The 16,417-nt window shown below is 47.2% G+C and overlaps 1 protein-coding gene across 1 annotated transcript in view; it reads right to left on the minus strand.

Moving 5' to 3' along the window:
- Pappa (pappalysin 1) overlaps window positions 1-16,417 on the minus strand; it is a 232,457-nt gene that overhangs the window by 62,896 nt on the left and 153,144 nt on the right. The window contains exons 11-13 of the mRNA XM_047524822.1: window positions 3,659-3,772; window positions 2,575-2,710; window positions 146-359 (exon numbers count right to left, since the gene is read on the minus strand). Coding sequence (XP_047380778.1) covers window positions 146-359; window positions 2,575-2,710; window positions 3,659-3,772 — 464 coding nt within the window. The remainder of the gene's footprint in view (window positions 1-145; window positions 360-2,574; window positions 2,711-3,658; window positions 3,773-16,417) is intronic.

The raw sequence follows: 16,417 nt of genomic DNA on the forward strand, positions 1-16,417 counted from the left end.
GACAGAGCTGACCAGAGGTCAGAGGACAGAGAGGGAGAAACACGGAGACTTTTTACAGCGACACAAATGGCTGCTCGGCTTTAGAATCACGGTGTCTCCACTTGGCTACAAATGGCCCAGCGCGAGTAGGCCCAGGATCCCTTACCTCTGCTCCGCAGGGCTGTAGGTCTCCCCTCTCTGGCAGCTGCTCAGGGTGACGGGGTCAAAGTTGTCGAAGGAGCGGAGGGCCACCCCCGAGATGGCGACCAGGGGCGAACTGAAGCTCACACGGACGGCCTGGCTGTGGTAGAAGGGCTGGCTGAGGTCATGGACCACAGGGATAATCAGGGGATTGTTCCTGCAGCTCAGGACATGGATGCCTGTCAGGGAGACAGAGGGGCCGAGGGGCCAGGCTCATTACTCAAGGCCAGTCACGCCCTCCCCAACGGGCCCTTCCCGGAGCCCCCAGACCCTTTCATGTCACGGCACAAAAGCACCATTGGGCGGCCAGAGGGGATTTTAAGTTTGATTGAAAGTTTCTTTGTCCGCCCTTTTTTCTTGGTTCCAAATCTTTCCAATCCCCCTGCCTCCCTGCCCCCTAAGCCTTCCCTTCACCTAATGCCCACAGCCCCTCTTCCTCCTGCAAATGGCCACCCCTCAGCCAAGCATCCTTGGCTCCCTCCCACAATGCCCTAGGGCTGGAGGCCTGAGCTGCTAGTTTTCAGTTGCTGGTTGGCTTGAAAGGTGATGGAAATAATTCGTAGTAACAGGCCATCAGTAATCTGCAAACCTGGGAGTAGCCCTACACCCAATCTGCAAAGAGGACTGACATGCTCAGGCAGGACGGGCTTTCTAGACACAGCACAGCAGGTAGAATCCAAGTTTGCCCTGCTCAGAAGTCCTCAAGTCTTTTAGTACAGGTTGAGGAGACAGCAGGTGCCCAGGTTTCAGGAAGGAAGGAGGAAGAGAGGCAGGGGAAAAGGTGTGTCAAGGTGAGGAGAGATGGAATGGGATGGAGTTGCTGTCTGGTGCAGTTGGATTCAAGTGCTGGTCTAAGCACTCCCTGATCATGGGACTCCAGCAAGCTCCTTCAAATCCATTTCCACATCTGAAAAGGGCTGTAATCCTGATATCCTGGCAGCCCTGTGGTGGTCCAACAGATGCCCCTAACTCTGTGCTACTTTCCCAGAACTGTGAAACCTCTGCTGGGGATGCTGGGATACTGAGGACAGAAGAACACATGGGAAGGGACAGGGAGGACAGATGGCTCAGGCACCAGTAGGAGGATTCAAGAAGCTTCTGTGGAACCGAACTTCTTCCCACTCTGCCGAGAAACCTCTCCTCAGAGCTTTCTGCAATGCCAGGATGACTATAAAAATATTTGCTTCTCACTTAGGGAAATTACCCAGGAATCCAGATACTCCAGAGGGGTTTTCTTTCTCTTCCTTATTAATATGTTCCCCTGTGGCTTTAAAACTAAATAAATAAACAAAAATAAAACAACAACAAAAAATCTTCCCGACTCCCTTGTCTTCTATCTGACCCTGAAATGACCCCTAGTGCACTGACTTCTTGCAGGTTTTGGAAATGAGCTCTCTGCGGAATGGTGTGGGCACAGCTTTGAAGTCCAGGATCCACTGCTGGCTCAGGACTCCAGATGCTCAGATGGCTACCCAGAGCTCTGGGCAGACTGGACATGAGGGATTGCTTAGTGCTAACAGGAAGTTCTTAGCACCAGCTCTGGTGAGTGGCCTACTCACCACAGTGCCATGCAATATCTTGCTCTGTCCACAAAGTATCTTTGTCCTTTTTGTATATTTGAAGAAAGTCGGGATTCTGGGTGAAGCGCTAAAAGGTTGAGAAGACTGCTTCCTCTCTCGTGGTGAGTGAGTAATGAACAGGGTTCAGACCTTGCTGCCAGCTCTGGAGTCAGGCCATTTCCCCACACCACAGCCCACACAGGCAAGCAGAGGGGAGAGACAGGTGACCACTCACTTGATTATTAACCCAGAGCAGCTTCTCAGCAGGTAGGACTCCCTTCCTCAACTGCCTCTTGCCTACTGAATCTGATAGGAAACTTTCTTATTCCTGCTCCCATGGAGGTCTTCTCGGGAGGTTGGGCTGAGCATATGTCACCACAGAGGAGGTTCCACAGGCACTGGCTAGAGGATGAGCAGCAATGGGCTGGGATTCTGAAACCTGGTTACTCAGCCCTGCCTTGATATGTGACCTGCAATCCCTTGGTGCCTCTCTATGCACCTCAGGTGCTAACATGGGTGATGGGGAAATGGCCCTTGCTCAGTCTCCTTCCCAGAGTCTTCTGAGGATCACATGGGATGTCTAAAGATTTCCATCAAAGGGAAGCTGCTGAAGGGAGGGTTTTGCCATTGACCCTTTGTTCCTTCATCTGCCACATCCAGGTTTCTCTGGACATACAACTACAGTTTGATAGGGGCAATCAGCACACTAAATGGTGAAGAAGCAAGAAAGAGAAAAGGGGAAGGAAGCAGTCACTCCAAGCTGGTCCTCACCACCACCCTGAGGCAGGTAGGAGGTAGGAACCAGGAGCAACCAAGCCCTGAGGAACATGCTTGCCTAGATCGTGGCTCTGATCTTTGGTATCAAGCAGCTGCACACTGATGGTCTCTTGTTTTTGGTCCCCATAATATGTCCCATCGGTCACCAGGTGGACAATGACAGCTGCAGCAACCATTGGCTGAGAGAAATATGCCTGAAATGGAGAAGACATGAGAAGGTCACTCATGTGCTTGGTCATGTGGGAGAGAAGCAGCCACACTGAGGTGAGTTTGAGGAGAATCTTCCTCCATGTCTGGAACTAGGTTCTTCATAGGAGTCTCAGGTGGGAAGCAGAAGGCAAGCAACCTATCAGTGAGGAGCACTGACTCTGAGGCCAGCTTTGATCTTGGCTCTGCACCACCCAAGCTGTGTGACATCAGTGGATAATTGGGCCACTCCAGAAATTCCCTCATTCCTAGTTAGGAGATTAAAAAGCACAGCTAGTTAGGAGATTAAAAAGCACAGCTATATCATAGAGTCATTGAGGTGCTACTGAGACCATAGGAATAAAGTGTCTAGCACAGGACCTAGTACACATCCAAAGCACACAGAACTACAAGGTGCTTAATATAATCCATCACTCATTCATGTCAACCTCCGCTAGGCCCCAAGGAGATCAAGTTAAATAAGACATGGCCCTTGTACTTCTGGGAACCATGATGTTCAAATTAGGTCAATGACACATAAATCAAAATCAATACAATTCATTGTCTTCTGTCAGGAAAATGGCTATGGAGTGACCATGTGGTAGATGTCACCCAACAAGTGACCAAACTTGTGCAGAAGGAAGAAAAAAGTCACCGATTTCTGTGGAGATCAGTAAAGATTTCATGGCAGAAAAGTTTAATATAAAAGGTCTTGAATAACAAATAAAAGGTTCAGGCACATAAAAGGTATCCAAATGCTTTGCCAGTGTAAGACTTGAGTTGGGCTGTTCTCTGAGCATTAAGGGATTCCACTTCAAGAAGCACCCCACTATCAAGTGTTTTGTTTCCTGTCCCTCGTGGGTGGACAAACTGTGTCCAGAAAGGCTCAACATGAGGGTCAGTGCTTCCTCGGTGTCAGGGCTGGAGATGTCAGGGTTCTCAAGACTCAAGCTTACCTGCAACCAGAAATTGGTCTGAGCCAGCTGGGAGTATGGATAGCTGATGGTGCAAGGGTACCAGGCATGCTGGGAAATTCCCTCACTGAGATCTATCACCTTGGTTCGACACACCTGGAAAAAGAAAAATAAGAAAAGTCATGTTTTGAGGGTCCTGAATATTCATTTGGATTCCATTTAATTTTGTCCATCAATTTTGTCTTGATATTCAAGAGAGAGCAGGGATATACAGACAAGCATCTGCCCCAGGAGCTCACTTCTAATAGCAAGGCCATCCTCAGTGTTGTGAAGCTGTGGTGGAAGTGATATAGACATCCTCACAGGGACAAGTCTTGGAGGAGTTGACTTCAAGTTAAGTTGGGAAGGTGTTGCAGAAAGAAGGAATAGAAGGAAAGGCTCAGAGGAGAGCAGAACCCCACAACCTGGGTAGGTTGTGATAGGGTGCCTGGTATTACTACAGCTTGGGGAATGTGGCACAGACCGTGTCGTGAGAGATTTGATCTCAGAGTCGTGAATGTCAAGAAGGTTATCTTAGAACAAATCTGTGAAATGTGCACAGAGCTATAATGACAAGTAAAGACTATCAGAGTATGAGCACAGGATTCACCAGAGAAAATCAATTCCAGCACTTACACACACACACACACACACACACACACACACATGAACACACACAAACACACTCATTCTTAATGATAGATAACACTGAAGGACGTTAAAGTGGGAGCATTTATAGACAAACAGAATTTTTAAAACCTAGGAGTTTTCTGCATGTCACAATATTTCACTTAAGAAAAAAGCTTCAATGCTTTAAAAATATCAAAAATATCAAAACTTGCTAACTGTCAAAGTTCCCCTCACCCTGGGTCTAGGATTCAGTCCGTCTTGGAAAGACAATTAGTTCCCTGAATATCACTGCCAATTTCTTATGCAGCATAAAGGTGCCAAGAATTAATATCATTTATTCACTCATTCAAATGTTTTTAAATGTAAAAGTTTATTGTAATGCCTTTATAAAAATCACATAAAGCAAAACTATATATTGTCCAGGGGTTCACATGTATTTAATGTGGCATAGAAAAGTACATAACAAATTTAAGGTGGTGGTTGCTTCTGGATATCAAGAGAGCGAAAAGGTCCTGGATGTTGGAAACAAATGGGATTTAACCTCACCTGCATTGTTATTTCTCTTGCAGAGAGAGGCCAGGAGGAAATATGACAATATTTGTATGGTTGTATTATATAATGGCTATACCTGGTAAGTATAGGTGTTTTGATTTACATTGTTCCATGTAATTTTATGAATTAAAAGGACTCCAAAATATTGGTTTATAAAGCCATTAAAAACAGATGAAAATCATGAGCATCAACTCCCCTACCAATGTGTTTGTATACAAAGGACGTCAACAAACTAGACTAGACTAGATCTGAATGTCGTATGGTGGCCATATGAACGGTCTTGTTCTTGGCATCACCAAAGGCTCCTTTTGACATGCTGACTATTCCATCTATAAATCTGCTAAAACTCAAGTGGCTTCTCTCTCCATCACTTGTTCAGGTGATGCTGGCTTCTCGAAGCTCTCAGAAAACATTAAGTCACAGTTCTTTTAACAACAACAGTGAGACACTACTGGATGCCCTTCTAACACATACGGCTGCATTGTGACCTACCACTGCGAACACCAATGCTTTTCTTTTTCAAAAAACATTTTGGAGTAAGCTGGTATTTATAGTAAAGTTGCAAAGAAAATATATGAGCTCCATATACTCTTGACCCAGCTTCTCTTCATGACAACATCTTCCTCCATTCATTCTCGAAACCGCAGACTGAGGTTAAGACAGGTGGCTTAACCAGCCTTGGAGAATCACACATGTTCTGTAGTGAAAGTTCTGTAGTGACGAGAGCTGGCTTTAAATTCAGAGGACCTCTGGTTCATGCTTGCTCAAAACATGAGGTATAATTAAGTAAAGTTACCTTGCATCTTTGGACCCAGTTAAGCTTGCCCAGTTGGATACTGCATTAGCCATAGATTGGCAAAATGCCTTCCATGGATCCCTATGGCTCATGGAGATGGCAGTCTGGACTCAGGACCTGGAGAGGTCGGCTTGGTTTCCACTCTACTGCTCCAACCAGACCATCTCCTCTCCTCTGCTTGATATATCGAGCTGACTCATAATACTTCATTTAAGAAAAGAGCTTCACTGCTTTAAATTATCAGAAAGTACTAAAACTCAAAAACTGTTGAAGTTTCCCTCAGCCTGGCTGTAGGATTCAGTGGGGTCCTGGGAAGACAATGGTAGTTTCCTGAATAACACTGGTAACTTTTTATGGAGCCCAAAAGGTGCCAAAAATCAACTATCCCATTGTCTGGGAATCAGGTGTGGATTCAGTTGTTCAAATATCTAGAAGCCTAATTCCAAGGAGGCTAAGGACAAAACATAGCCACTTTAATGAACTGAAGACATGTTCAAGTTTATTTGTTTTTCTCAAAAACAACCAAGACTGGGTTTAGGCAGAACTGCCAATGGATTGTGTTACACTTTACAACAGTGTGAGACTTTGCATAAACTATCTATGGCATTTGAAATCCAGGCCAGCAATTCGACATGTATCATTTTGGAATGCTTTTTCCCTTGTGTTCTTAGCTGCCTGTCTCCCGGCAGAGTGTGGCAAAGCACATCTCTGAGCGCTGGGCTGGGGGCTTTATCTCTGCATCTAAAGCATTCATGGTCAGAGAATTTGCCAACATGAACAAAGCCTTCTTATTGCTTAAATACGATTTCCTCTTATCTTGTCAGCTCTATCAGCACTAGACAGGATTTTAGAGGAATATGTCTCTGTTATTTTTTTTTCTTCTGTTTTTCTATTTAGTTGTGTGTTTGTTTCAGGCTGGCCAGGGACAGTCAAAGCAAATCAGAGAGGAACTAACAAATCCAGCTAAACCTTCCCCCAAAGCCCTGGTTGATTTTAAAATCATCTCTGTTCCTGGGGAGGTGGAGGGAGGCTGGGGGCAAAGGGAGAAGCAAGCGCCCACAAGCCTCCTGCTTTTATAGACATTGCATGAATGTGCTCATCACCAGCCATTTATTGATAGCCTATAGCATGCCTGGCTCTGGAGTGCTCAGGAAAGACAGGGCCTCGTTGAAGCCACAAGGTTGGCTACTGCGGAAGGTGTGACCCCAAGAGGACGGAGACTATGGGGAGGCTCTGTTTTTATTGACCCACTTTTTTACACCTTCCACAAAAGCAAATCCAACTCCACCAAGCATTGCTGAGCAAGGAAGATTTTATTGAATATTCTGTGGGGGAACACACAGGAGAGTGACATCGCACAGCATGGTAGACTTTATGCCCTCTCTACCATCATTCTGGGTTCCTACTCTCTACTCCTCTCCCCTCTCCTGGTTTCTCCAGTGTTGTTAACTCTAGGGGTCTCGTGTCTACCAACCTCCTGCCCATCCCAATCTTCACATCAATCAAATCTCCTACAGAGCCATTCTGTTTTCCTTCCTGTTTGCCACTCTTGTACCACAAATCCTAAAGATGCTGAGGTTCTCCCCAGCCATGCAGCCCCAGCGATATCGGGGCATCAAATGTGGTTAACCTCTGTGGTCCTCTGTCATACTGGTAATGAACCAGACCTGCTCCTGTCCTAAACATCACTTACTGTCTTGTGTGACACCTCAAGGGTTCTCTGGAAACACTGGCGACCTCCAGGATTTTTGCAGAAGGGATTCTTCAGAGCTGAAATGTTCTATATTTCCCACTCCCATGTTTACTGTTGCATTGTTCCTAATAACTAAGACCTGATAATAACCCACATGTCCATCAGCAGATGCATGGATGAAGAAATGGTATATGCTCTCAACAAAATGTTAATGATCCTCACAGGGTGCAGGGGTGCACACCTGTATTCTCAGCAACTCTGGAGGCTGAGGCAAGAGGATCACAGGTTCAAGGTCAGCCTCAGCAACTTAGTGAGGCCCTGTCTCAAAATAATAAAAAAAAAAAGAACTAGAAAGGTGGCTCAGTGGTAAAGTGCCCTGGAGTCCAATCCCTGGTTCCAAAGCAGGGAAGAAGTAAATCATCCTTAAAAGAGAAGGAGGTTCTGCCACCAGCAGTAAGAAAGAACTTTAGGGATAGAACCGTCACAGAAGGACAAATATTGCATGATTCCATTTAAATGAGATGCCAGAAACAGTCTAATCCAGGGAATCAAAGATGGAATAATGGTTTCCAGGGACTGAGGTGAGAGATCAATGGGGAGATACTCATCAAGGGACATAAAACTTAGTTAAGTAAGACAAGTAAGTTCTAGAGATCTACTCTTCAGTCTTGTACCTAGAGTTACCAATAAGGCATTGTTCACCCAAACATTTGTTAAGAGGGTGGATCTCCTGTTGTGCTCTCACCACAAAGAAACACAATGTTAAAAAATGGCAATTATTATTTTAAATGACTAAACTATTGTTATTTTATGAAGGAATGAATGAATAAATACATTGATAAAGAAACAATCAAGTGAAGGCGAAAGTGTAATGGAGCGAGGCAAAGAGTAACTGCAGTTGGGCAGGCAAGCACCTCACAGGTCCCCACAGGGTTGGCAGAGAGGTCACCCAGTATCTTCTTGATGACTCCATGAACAGAGAACTCACTGCCATGCACAGACAGCTCAGTTTGCCTCTGCACAGCCCTTTGCAGAGGAGAGATGCCTGCCTACCTTTCTTGTACTCTGCCCTCTAAGTACCAAGAGTTAGAGGGGACTTGGATTATTGACTGAAACCATTTCCTTTTCAGAGGTCAAAAGAGGAGAGGTATCATCCACAAGGTCACACGCCAGTAAGAACGAAGTTGTTACAAAACTGCAAAATTTTCTCCCCCCTAATTTTTTTTGTGCCAGGGATTGAACCCAGGGATCCTTAACCATTGAACCACCTCTCCAGCTTTTTTTATTTTTTATTTTGAGGCAGGGTCTTACAAAGTTACTTAGGGACTCACTCAGTTGCTGAGGTTGGCCTTGCATTTACAATCCTCCTGCCTCAACCTCCTGAGCTGCTGGGATTACAGGTGTGCACCACCGTGCCCTGCTGTCCTGCACTGCTTGATCCAACCTTTATTGTGCAGGACCAGTGAGACTGGTCCTTCTTCCCCCAAGATATCATGGCAGCAATAGCAGACAGCAGTGCTAGGGCTCATACCACTCTCTTCTGTAGGAAGTCCAGCCCTGGGTTGGTCATTTACCCTCACCCTTGCCTTTGCCCCTGTAGGAACCAAGGGGAGCATCACTGTTTTCCTCCTCTTTAGCAGAATGTCTGAGTTTACTTCGAATAAGCCCAGGGAGAAGTAGGAGACCTGGATTAGAACCAGCTGTGTCACTTATGAGATGGATCTTTCTCTGACCCAGTTTCCTCATCTGTGAAATTCAGTGGTTGTGCTGAATGACCTCTAAGGGTCCCAGAAGCTTAAGGGTGCACAGTAATAATAATTACCCTGGGTTTCATAGTTACAAATACTTAATCCTCACTCTATAAGGTTGCCCCCCATTTGTGAGGAGGAGAAGGAGGTAGAGAATGACTTTGAATGACTCTTTTAAGATCACAAGTCCACTTGCATACTGGAGCCAGGAAGTAGACTCTGCTCCCTTGGGCTCCTCTTTCTGTGTCTGTCACACGGCCGCTGTTCGGGTTTTGCTGAAGCCTTGGCTTCCTCTGGTGGACAAGAGGGGACCACTTCCCACTTTACTTGCCCCCAGTCACCCACATTCACTGCCAGTTCCAAGCTGAGAAACTAATCCTATTGCCCTGCTACTCGTCAATCCCCACGGCTGCCTTGCCCACAGGATGGAAGTTCCCTAGACACGGCGGACAAAAGCCTTTGAAAGCTGGGTTCAGCCACTTCCACCAACTTCATTACCAGTCACTTTCCTTCCCACCCACGAGGCAGACATCACATGAGCCTCGGGTGCTTCCTTCTCCCTGGACAGCACTCTCTCCCACACCCCGGGCCCCCCTACCAGGATGCTGTGCCCAGACATACGCTAATGCCCTGCACTGTCCATTCCGTGAAATACTACACACACTTCAAAGGCAGTCTCAAATATCACCCCCCCTCTGATCACCCCTGGACAGAATTAATTGCTCTCCCTACGTGACCATAGAGTTCTGTATATATGCCTCAGTCACGGTACTTGTCAAGTTAGATTATGGCTGTTTAGAGTCCAGTCTCTCCCTTTAAAGTCTCAAGATTTCCAAGGTGAGGACCACGTTTTATTTATCCTCAAATAAATCCAAGCAGCCTTCCCAGCACACAGGAAGTAAGAGGTAGCCAGTGGATATTGCAACAGCAGCAGTGGCAACATATATTGAGTGCCTGCTTTATGCTGGGCACTATCTTAAAGAATCCACATGTGTTAAATCATGCAATCCTCACCAGAACCCTGTGAGGTAGGTGTGGTTACTATAACCACTTTATAAATAAAGAAATCGAGGCCCTGTCATTTGCCTAAGGTCATACAATTAGTTGGTGGTAGAACCAGGATTCAAATCCAAGCACAAACTCTGCCCACTCTTAACCTTGTCTGTTAACTTTTTTTTCTTTTAGATACTAAGAACTGAACCCAGGAGCACTCTACCACTGAGCTACAACCCCAGCCCTTTGTATTTTTTATTATGAGATAGGATCTTACTAAGTTGTTCAAGCTGGGCTTAAACTTTTGTGATCCTCCTGTCTCTGGCTCCTGAGCAGCTGGGATTATAGGTGTGTGCCACTGTGCCTGGCTCAAAAGAAATGTGTAAAGAACCTGCCCCAAGGGCTGCGATGAGGATCCAACAAGCAAAGGGATATATTTGTGCCAGGTGGATCTTAAATCCCAGCTGCGTAGGGGATGCACTCAGAATTTCTCCTTGTTGCCTTCTCCTGGGGCTTCTCAAACAGAAGCTGCTTCAACAGACCAAAGCTGGTCCTCACAGGGCTGTGTAGGGTGGAGCAAGGTGGTGGGAAGATCCCTAGCCGGCCAGGCAGGGGGCCTGCCTCCTGAAACTGACTCAATTGCTCACTTCTCTGACCCACTCACCCTTCTCACTCTTAGAAAGACAGAGGAAGACAAATTCATTTCCAAAGGGCTCTTCAGCGCTGACGTTCTGCCAGGTTTTGATTTCCAGCTTCTTCCAAGTGAATGCCACAGAAGTGAACACTGATTCAAGCGAAGACTAACACAAACACACAACCAAAACCACTCTCCCGGCGAGCATCCTGTCGACCTCTGAGACTCGTGGGTCTTATGTCTCTGACACTTGGAAACAGAAGGCTGATTTTCCAGCCTCCTTCTCTGGCAAAGACAACCAGAAGAGTAACATAGAATTTTACTGCAGTTATTCCAACAATGTGTTTTTTTCTGTTTTGTTTTCTTTCCTTCATCTTTTCGTGCTTGCAATTTCATGCTGCAAATTCTGGGTGGAAGTTTTTCACCCAGAGCTTTGAGATCACTGGAGGTCTGAGCTGGAAATGTCCTCAGAACTCCTGATTCCAAACATCGCACTCAATAGATGGGGAAACAGAGTCACATGCAATGGATGGAGGAGGTGAAAGACTGGCCTGAAAACATGCAGTCATCTCTGTGGCCTCTGAAGTGGGCTAGGATGGCTGGTGTGAGTGGGGTCACCAGTCTATAGAAGCAGAGGGCTCTGTGGCGTCCAGTCCATGCACTACCACCCCCGCCTCTAAATCCCCCTCCTCGGCAGAAGACTGCTTTCAATTAGAGGAGTTAACGATGTCTTGTTTTCAAAGGGTTTTTTAAATCCAGTTTATCTTCCACCCACACACGATGTACACAAAGGCGGGGAGACGGAGGGAGAATGGGGGAGAGGGGGTTCTGGTATTTTCCCACACAGGGACGCGCCATGAGGTTTCTATTGAATTTTGATTTTACAGATTTCCATGCCTCTTTGTCAATCAGGGGAGGAAGGAGGTGCTCCCCAAGCCTCTAGCCCATCTTCTCCAGTTTCCTCTTTCCACCCAGAGGGACCTGCAACGGACCTCATAGAAAAAACCAGGGGAAGGAGCAGAGAGGAAGGCGTGTGGGGAGGCAGGATGACGGCAGGGCTGCATGTGACCGCACCAGTGTGTGCACACACACACACACACACACACACACACACACAGAAAACACACACACACACAGAAAATACACACACACACACAGAAAATACACACACACAGAAACTACACACACACAGAAAACACACACACAGAAAACACACACACATAGAAAAAACACACAGAAAATACACACACACAGAAAACACACACACACACAGGGCTAGGCAGTTTCCCAATATTTCTCTTTAGACCACATTGTAACCTCAGGCTTGCAGTTCCAATGCCAAGTTATTTCCTCAAGAATTGCAAGGTTGCAAGAGAGGCTCCTTGATATAAACCACCAAGATCTGGGGGCCCTAAAGTCTGCAGGAAGGAAAGCCGACCAGGAGGCAGCCTACTGGGCCTTGGCTATAAAGGGCTTGGAATGCAGGGACACAGTGAACTAGGTGAAATAAAGCCTCCTTAAACCTGGCTTAGCTCCCTCCTCTGTGTCCCTGTGGGAGCACCAAGCACCACGTCTTAGAGCTGGTTTGCCAGCACGGGGTGCCGGCTGGTGTGGCATCTTTTCCCCCTCCTGACACTCTTAGGAGAGTAAGTATTCTTATCTCCATTTGCAATCAGTCCACCAAAACCTCAGAGTCAAACCCAATTTCATGTGGCCCAAAGTCCACTCTCTTCCGTCCCTATGACTTGCCCTCTGACTCAGTCTTGTCTAAACCTTTGTGTCCACACCACACTATGGCTTCTTGTCTGGCTCTGGCTTTCCCTGTGTGAGCTTCAAGAACAGGGGCCAGGCCTGATTGATCTCCCCTTTTCATCAGGGTCCAGTGCAGGTCACCAGGCAGGGCTCACTGAGTGCTGCCAGCGCTGGACTCACGTGGCTTTTCCAAGGCAGTGCGCAGGGTCTATGGGTGATGCAGTGGATCTAGGCGCCAGGCCCCACGGGCCTGGGCCAGGGTGTGGAGATGATGGCAACAAGCACTTGGTTCGGGGAAGGCCCAGGAGCCGTTCTCGAGCACTCGAAGGCCTTGTAGCCAGTCGTCTACTGCCCTAGGCCCAGGTGGACGTGAGGTGCCTGCCATACCTATGATGCTGATGGTAACAGTCGGGATTCATAAAGACTCCTCCAACGAGTCGAATGTTCTGCCGAGGGTGTTTACATCCATTACTTCTTTTAATCCTAACACTGCCCTGTGAGAAAGGTGTTAGTATTACCCCCGTTTCCCAGATAGGACACTGAGGGTGACGGCTGACAGGAAGTGCGATGCCCTGCAGCCTGAGGCAAAGCGTGGCATCCACACTGCCACTCTCCCGCCCCCTGCCCAGGACAGTCATCAGCAATTACACCTGCATCCTTCCCCCTTAATGCCGGCTTCTGATTCCATCTCAAAACACGCCAAGGGACCCACTCACAACTGGTCATAACTGGCCTAGGAGATGAATGCTATTTGCAATTGAACTTGGCCAGTAGCTCATCAAGGGCAAGACTGAGGTCTTGCTTGTTATATCTTCAATATTAATTCACAGGAAGGCTCAAAGTAGTCACAGAGCAGGTAAAGGTTGGAGAAAAGAACAAACTAACAACAACGGTAGTGTACATATTTTATCTCAATGGATGCATACGACGAACCAACGTAACCCAAATGTTCCAATTCCAGGTTCAGGCTTCCTAACACTGCCTTCAGAGTATGGTAGACCTTTCCTATCTGGGTCCTCTCCATTCCTATGTCCATTCCAACTTGTCTCCTCTGTTCTTTATTCCAAATTGACTTAGTAAACATATACACTTTAAAGGCAATCAAGGGTTAATAGATAGACAACACACACACACACATCCCTCCAATCCCCTCCTCCAACCTCTTTTTTACACACTTAATAACAATGGGGGAAAAAGAGGAGGGAGGGGGAGCCAGGCTTTCTTTTACCGACCATTAGAAACAATTATCACTTTCCGCAGGCCTCCAGAGCAGCTTTCCCCTTTGATGCTTGTCTTAAAGAGATAGAGGGGTGGGGGAGGGGTGGATTGCCTTTCTTTCAATTTGAGGATTTATTATTTGGCATGCACAGACAATCAAGCAAAGAAGCATTTCCTGTGTGCAGGGTGGGTGTGCAGAGCAGAGAGATACCATCTTCCTCTCTCCTGGAGTTTTGGAAATAGCAGCAGATCTCAGGGTCTCCACCTAGGAGACACTTGCAGACACAAGACCTTGGCATTGGATATCCTCCAGCCCTGGGTCTCAGTTTTGGGCTGATTAGCACTCATGGCCCCCAGGGATCTATCCATCCTACAGTACACACTTCACACTTCCTAGAGGTCTAATATCCTCCAGGTCTGCACCTCCCGGCAAATCTGAAATCCTATGGTTTGGGGTGTAAACCACAGGTCTGATCAAATGGCCTTCAACAGGAGGAGAGTATAGAACTCATTAAAGACATCACTCTTCTACAGCACGCTCACTAACACTTCTACAGGTGGAAACTGCATTTCTTAGAGGAGAAACAGTCCCCATATAGCCAATTCCCAGGAACTGCTCATTGAATGGCTATATTTCATGGACAGAGGTTTGGGATTTCTGATGGACAGAAACTGGGTGTCTCGACCTTCTTCTAAGGGCAAAGTTTATGTTGGAACCCAAGAAAGTATCCACGAGGGTGGCAAAACCAAAGTGTTTTCTGTGCTCTCGATTACTGACCAGCAACTCTGTCCCAAGTATAGATTCCCCACAGTCCAGGAAACCAGTATTGCCAGTCTGCTCCTCACTCAACCTGCCCATGCAGAAGCTAGGGCTCCAAAGGGAAGAATAGCTTGCCAAGGCCAGCCCTTGTCAGGAGTGGGTGGTGAAGTCTGGGTCCACATTACTGCAATACTATTTCCTATATTCAGTCTGTTCTACAGATGAGGAGACTGAGGCCCACACAGCATAAATGATGATCATAATGAGGATGAAGACAGTGACAATGAGGAAACACCTCCAGCTGCCTGCACCTCCCTGAACTCCATTCTGTGGGTGCGAGGTTCACATTCTATTTTTAGATGGAGAAAGGAAACATCACAAGACCTGTGGCCGTGATATTGAATGTAATGCTGGTCCCCAATTGATATGACGTGAGATGTCTCTACCCGCTAGGGTTGGCATTAGATCCCCATGTTACAGACAGGAGACCCAGGCATTGGGCTGAGCTCGTTCCCGGACATGGGTGTTCGGGAGGCGCTGGGCAGGGGCTTGGCTCCTCCAGCTAGTAAATCCTCTAACAAGGGAGAGTGATTAGTGTCGGATGTGGCGGTGGCCTTTTGTGCTGCTGACAACTGCTGCCACGAAAGGCCTGTCCAGGCTCATTCCACAGAGGCCCTCCGCAGGCCTGCTCCCCGCTCCCTAATTATGCCATTCACCAGTCACCCGGGCCCGCCTCTGAACTCCTGACCCAGCCGTGAAAGACTTGGGATCTCATTACTAATCTCTTAAGCCACCTAGTCCTCCAAAATACATCCATTTAAGTTGGAGGCCAAGGCTTTGGGGTGGGAGGCGGGGAGAGGGAAAGCCCGGCTCTCACGGCAGGGACATCTTCCCTCCCTTCAGCCTGTGGCCCAAGCCACAGGGCAGCTGGTGCGGCTGTGCGGTGGGGCGCAGGACAGGCCTGGCCAAGGGTCGGAGGCTGGGCTGGAGAGGAAGAGTCCCTGGCACAGGAAAGGGTCGGGCACTTGGGCCCACCTGTTTGTCATTTCAGGGGTGCCGGTGGGGAATGAGGACTGCGTTTGTTTTAATTATTATTATTGTTGTTGAAAAGGGAGGGGAAAAAATGACCAGAAACTGCTAACATCTGGAGGCTGCCGTGCTGCTTACGTAATCTGCAACAGAGGAGGAACACGGGATCCCTGGCCAGATGGTCAGTGGGTGACTTCATGGCTCATGTGAGGACTTCAAGAATACCAGGCTGATCAGCTGGAGAGTGGGATATGGGACCTTCCTTATGCTCTTAAGGGAAAGAGGCAGGGGGTCAGGGGCTTCTGGAGACTCAAGTTTTGCTCCGGAAGGATCTGGTAGTGGCAGGGGTGGTTTTTTCGGCTGAAGATAAAACCTTCCTCTGCTATTTCTCCCTCATTCACTCACTCATTTAACAAAACCTTACTGAACACTGGCTATCTGTTACCTCTGGTCTAAATGAGAAAAATGGATTCTCAAGAAAGAAAAAAGAAGTAAAGATAAAAAATTCCTGAGTCCACAGAGCAGGAAAGTGAAAATTGAGCCGATACACACTCAGAAAAACACGTCAGGTTCTGGATTCGAGCTTTGTGCGGGTCGAGGGAGGAGCACGGATGAGCGAGGAGCTAAAGCAATCTAGGCCTGAAGTTTGGGTCTGAAATGCAAAATCTTCATGACGAGTGGGCTCTGGAGATCAGGAACTGAAAATAAGAAGGCCAGAGAAGGGGAAAATCTGGGCCATAGCTGAACTCCGACAAAGCCAGTTTCCCAGATGATGTCTCTCACAGAGGTTAAAGTTTGAGATGTTGAATCCTGCTGCAAATGCAGTCGTTAACATGTGATTTAAAAACAATGCATTGCTAACTGTCTGCATTTTCAAACATCTGTCTCTTACATTTATGCTGAGAGCAGAGATTGAAATTTCAGGAATTCTAGATCAGGATATAAAAGCAGTGGAAT

Source organism: Sciurus carolinensis, chromosome 14 (assembly GCF_902686445.1).
Source record: "Sciurus carolinensis chromosome 14, mSciCar1.2, whole genome shotgun sequence".
In the NCBI taxonomy this organism is placed as follows: Eukaryota; Metazoa; Chordata; class Mammalia; order Rodentia; family Sciuridae; genus Sciurus; species Sciurus carolinensis.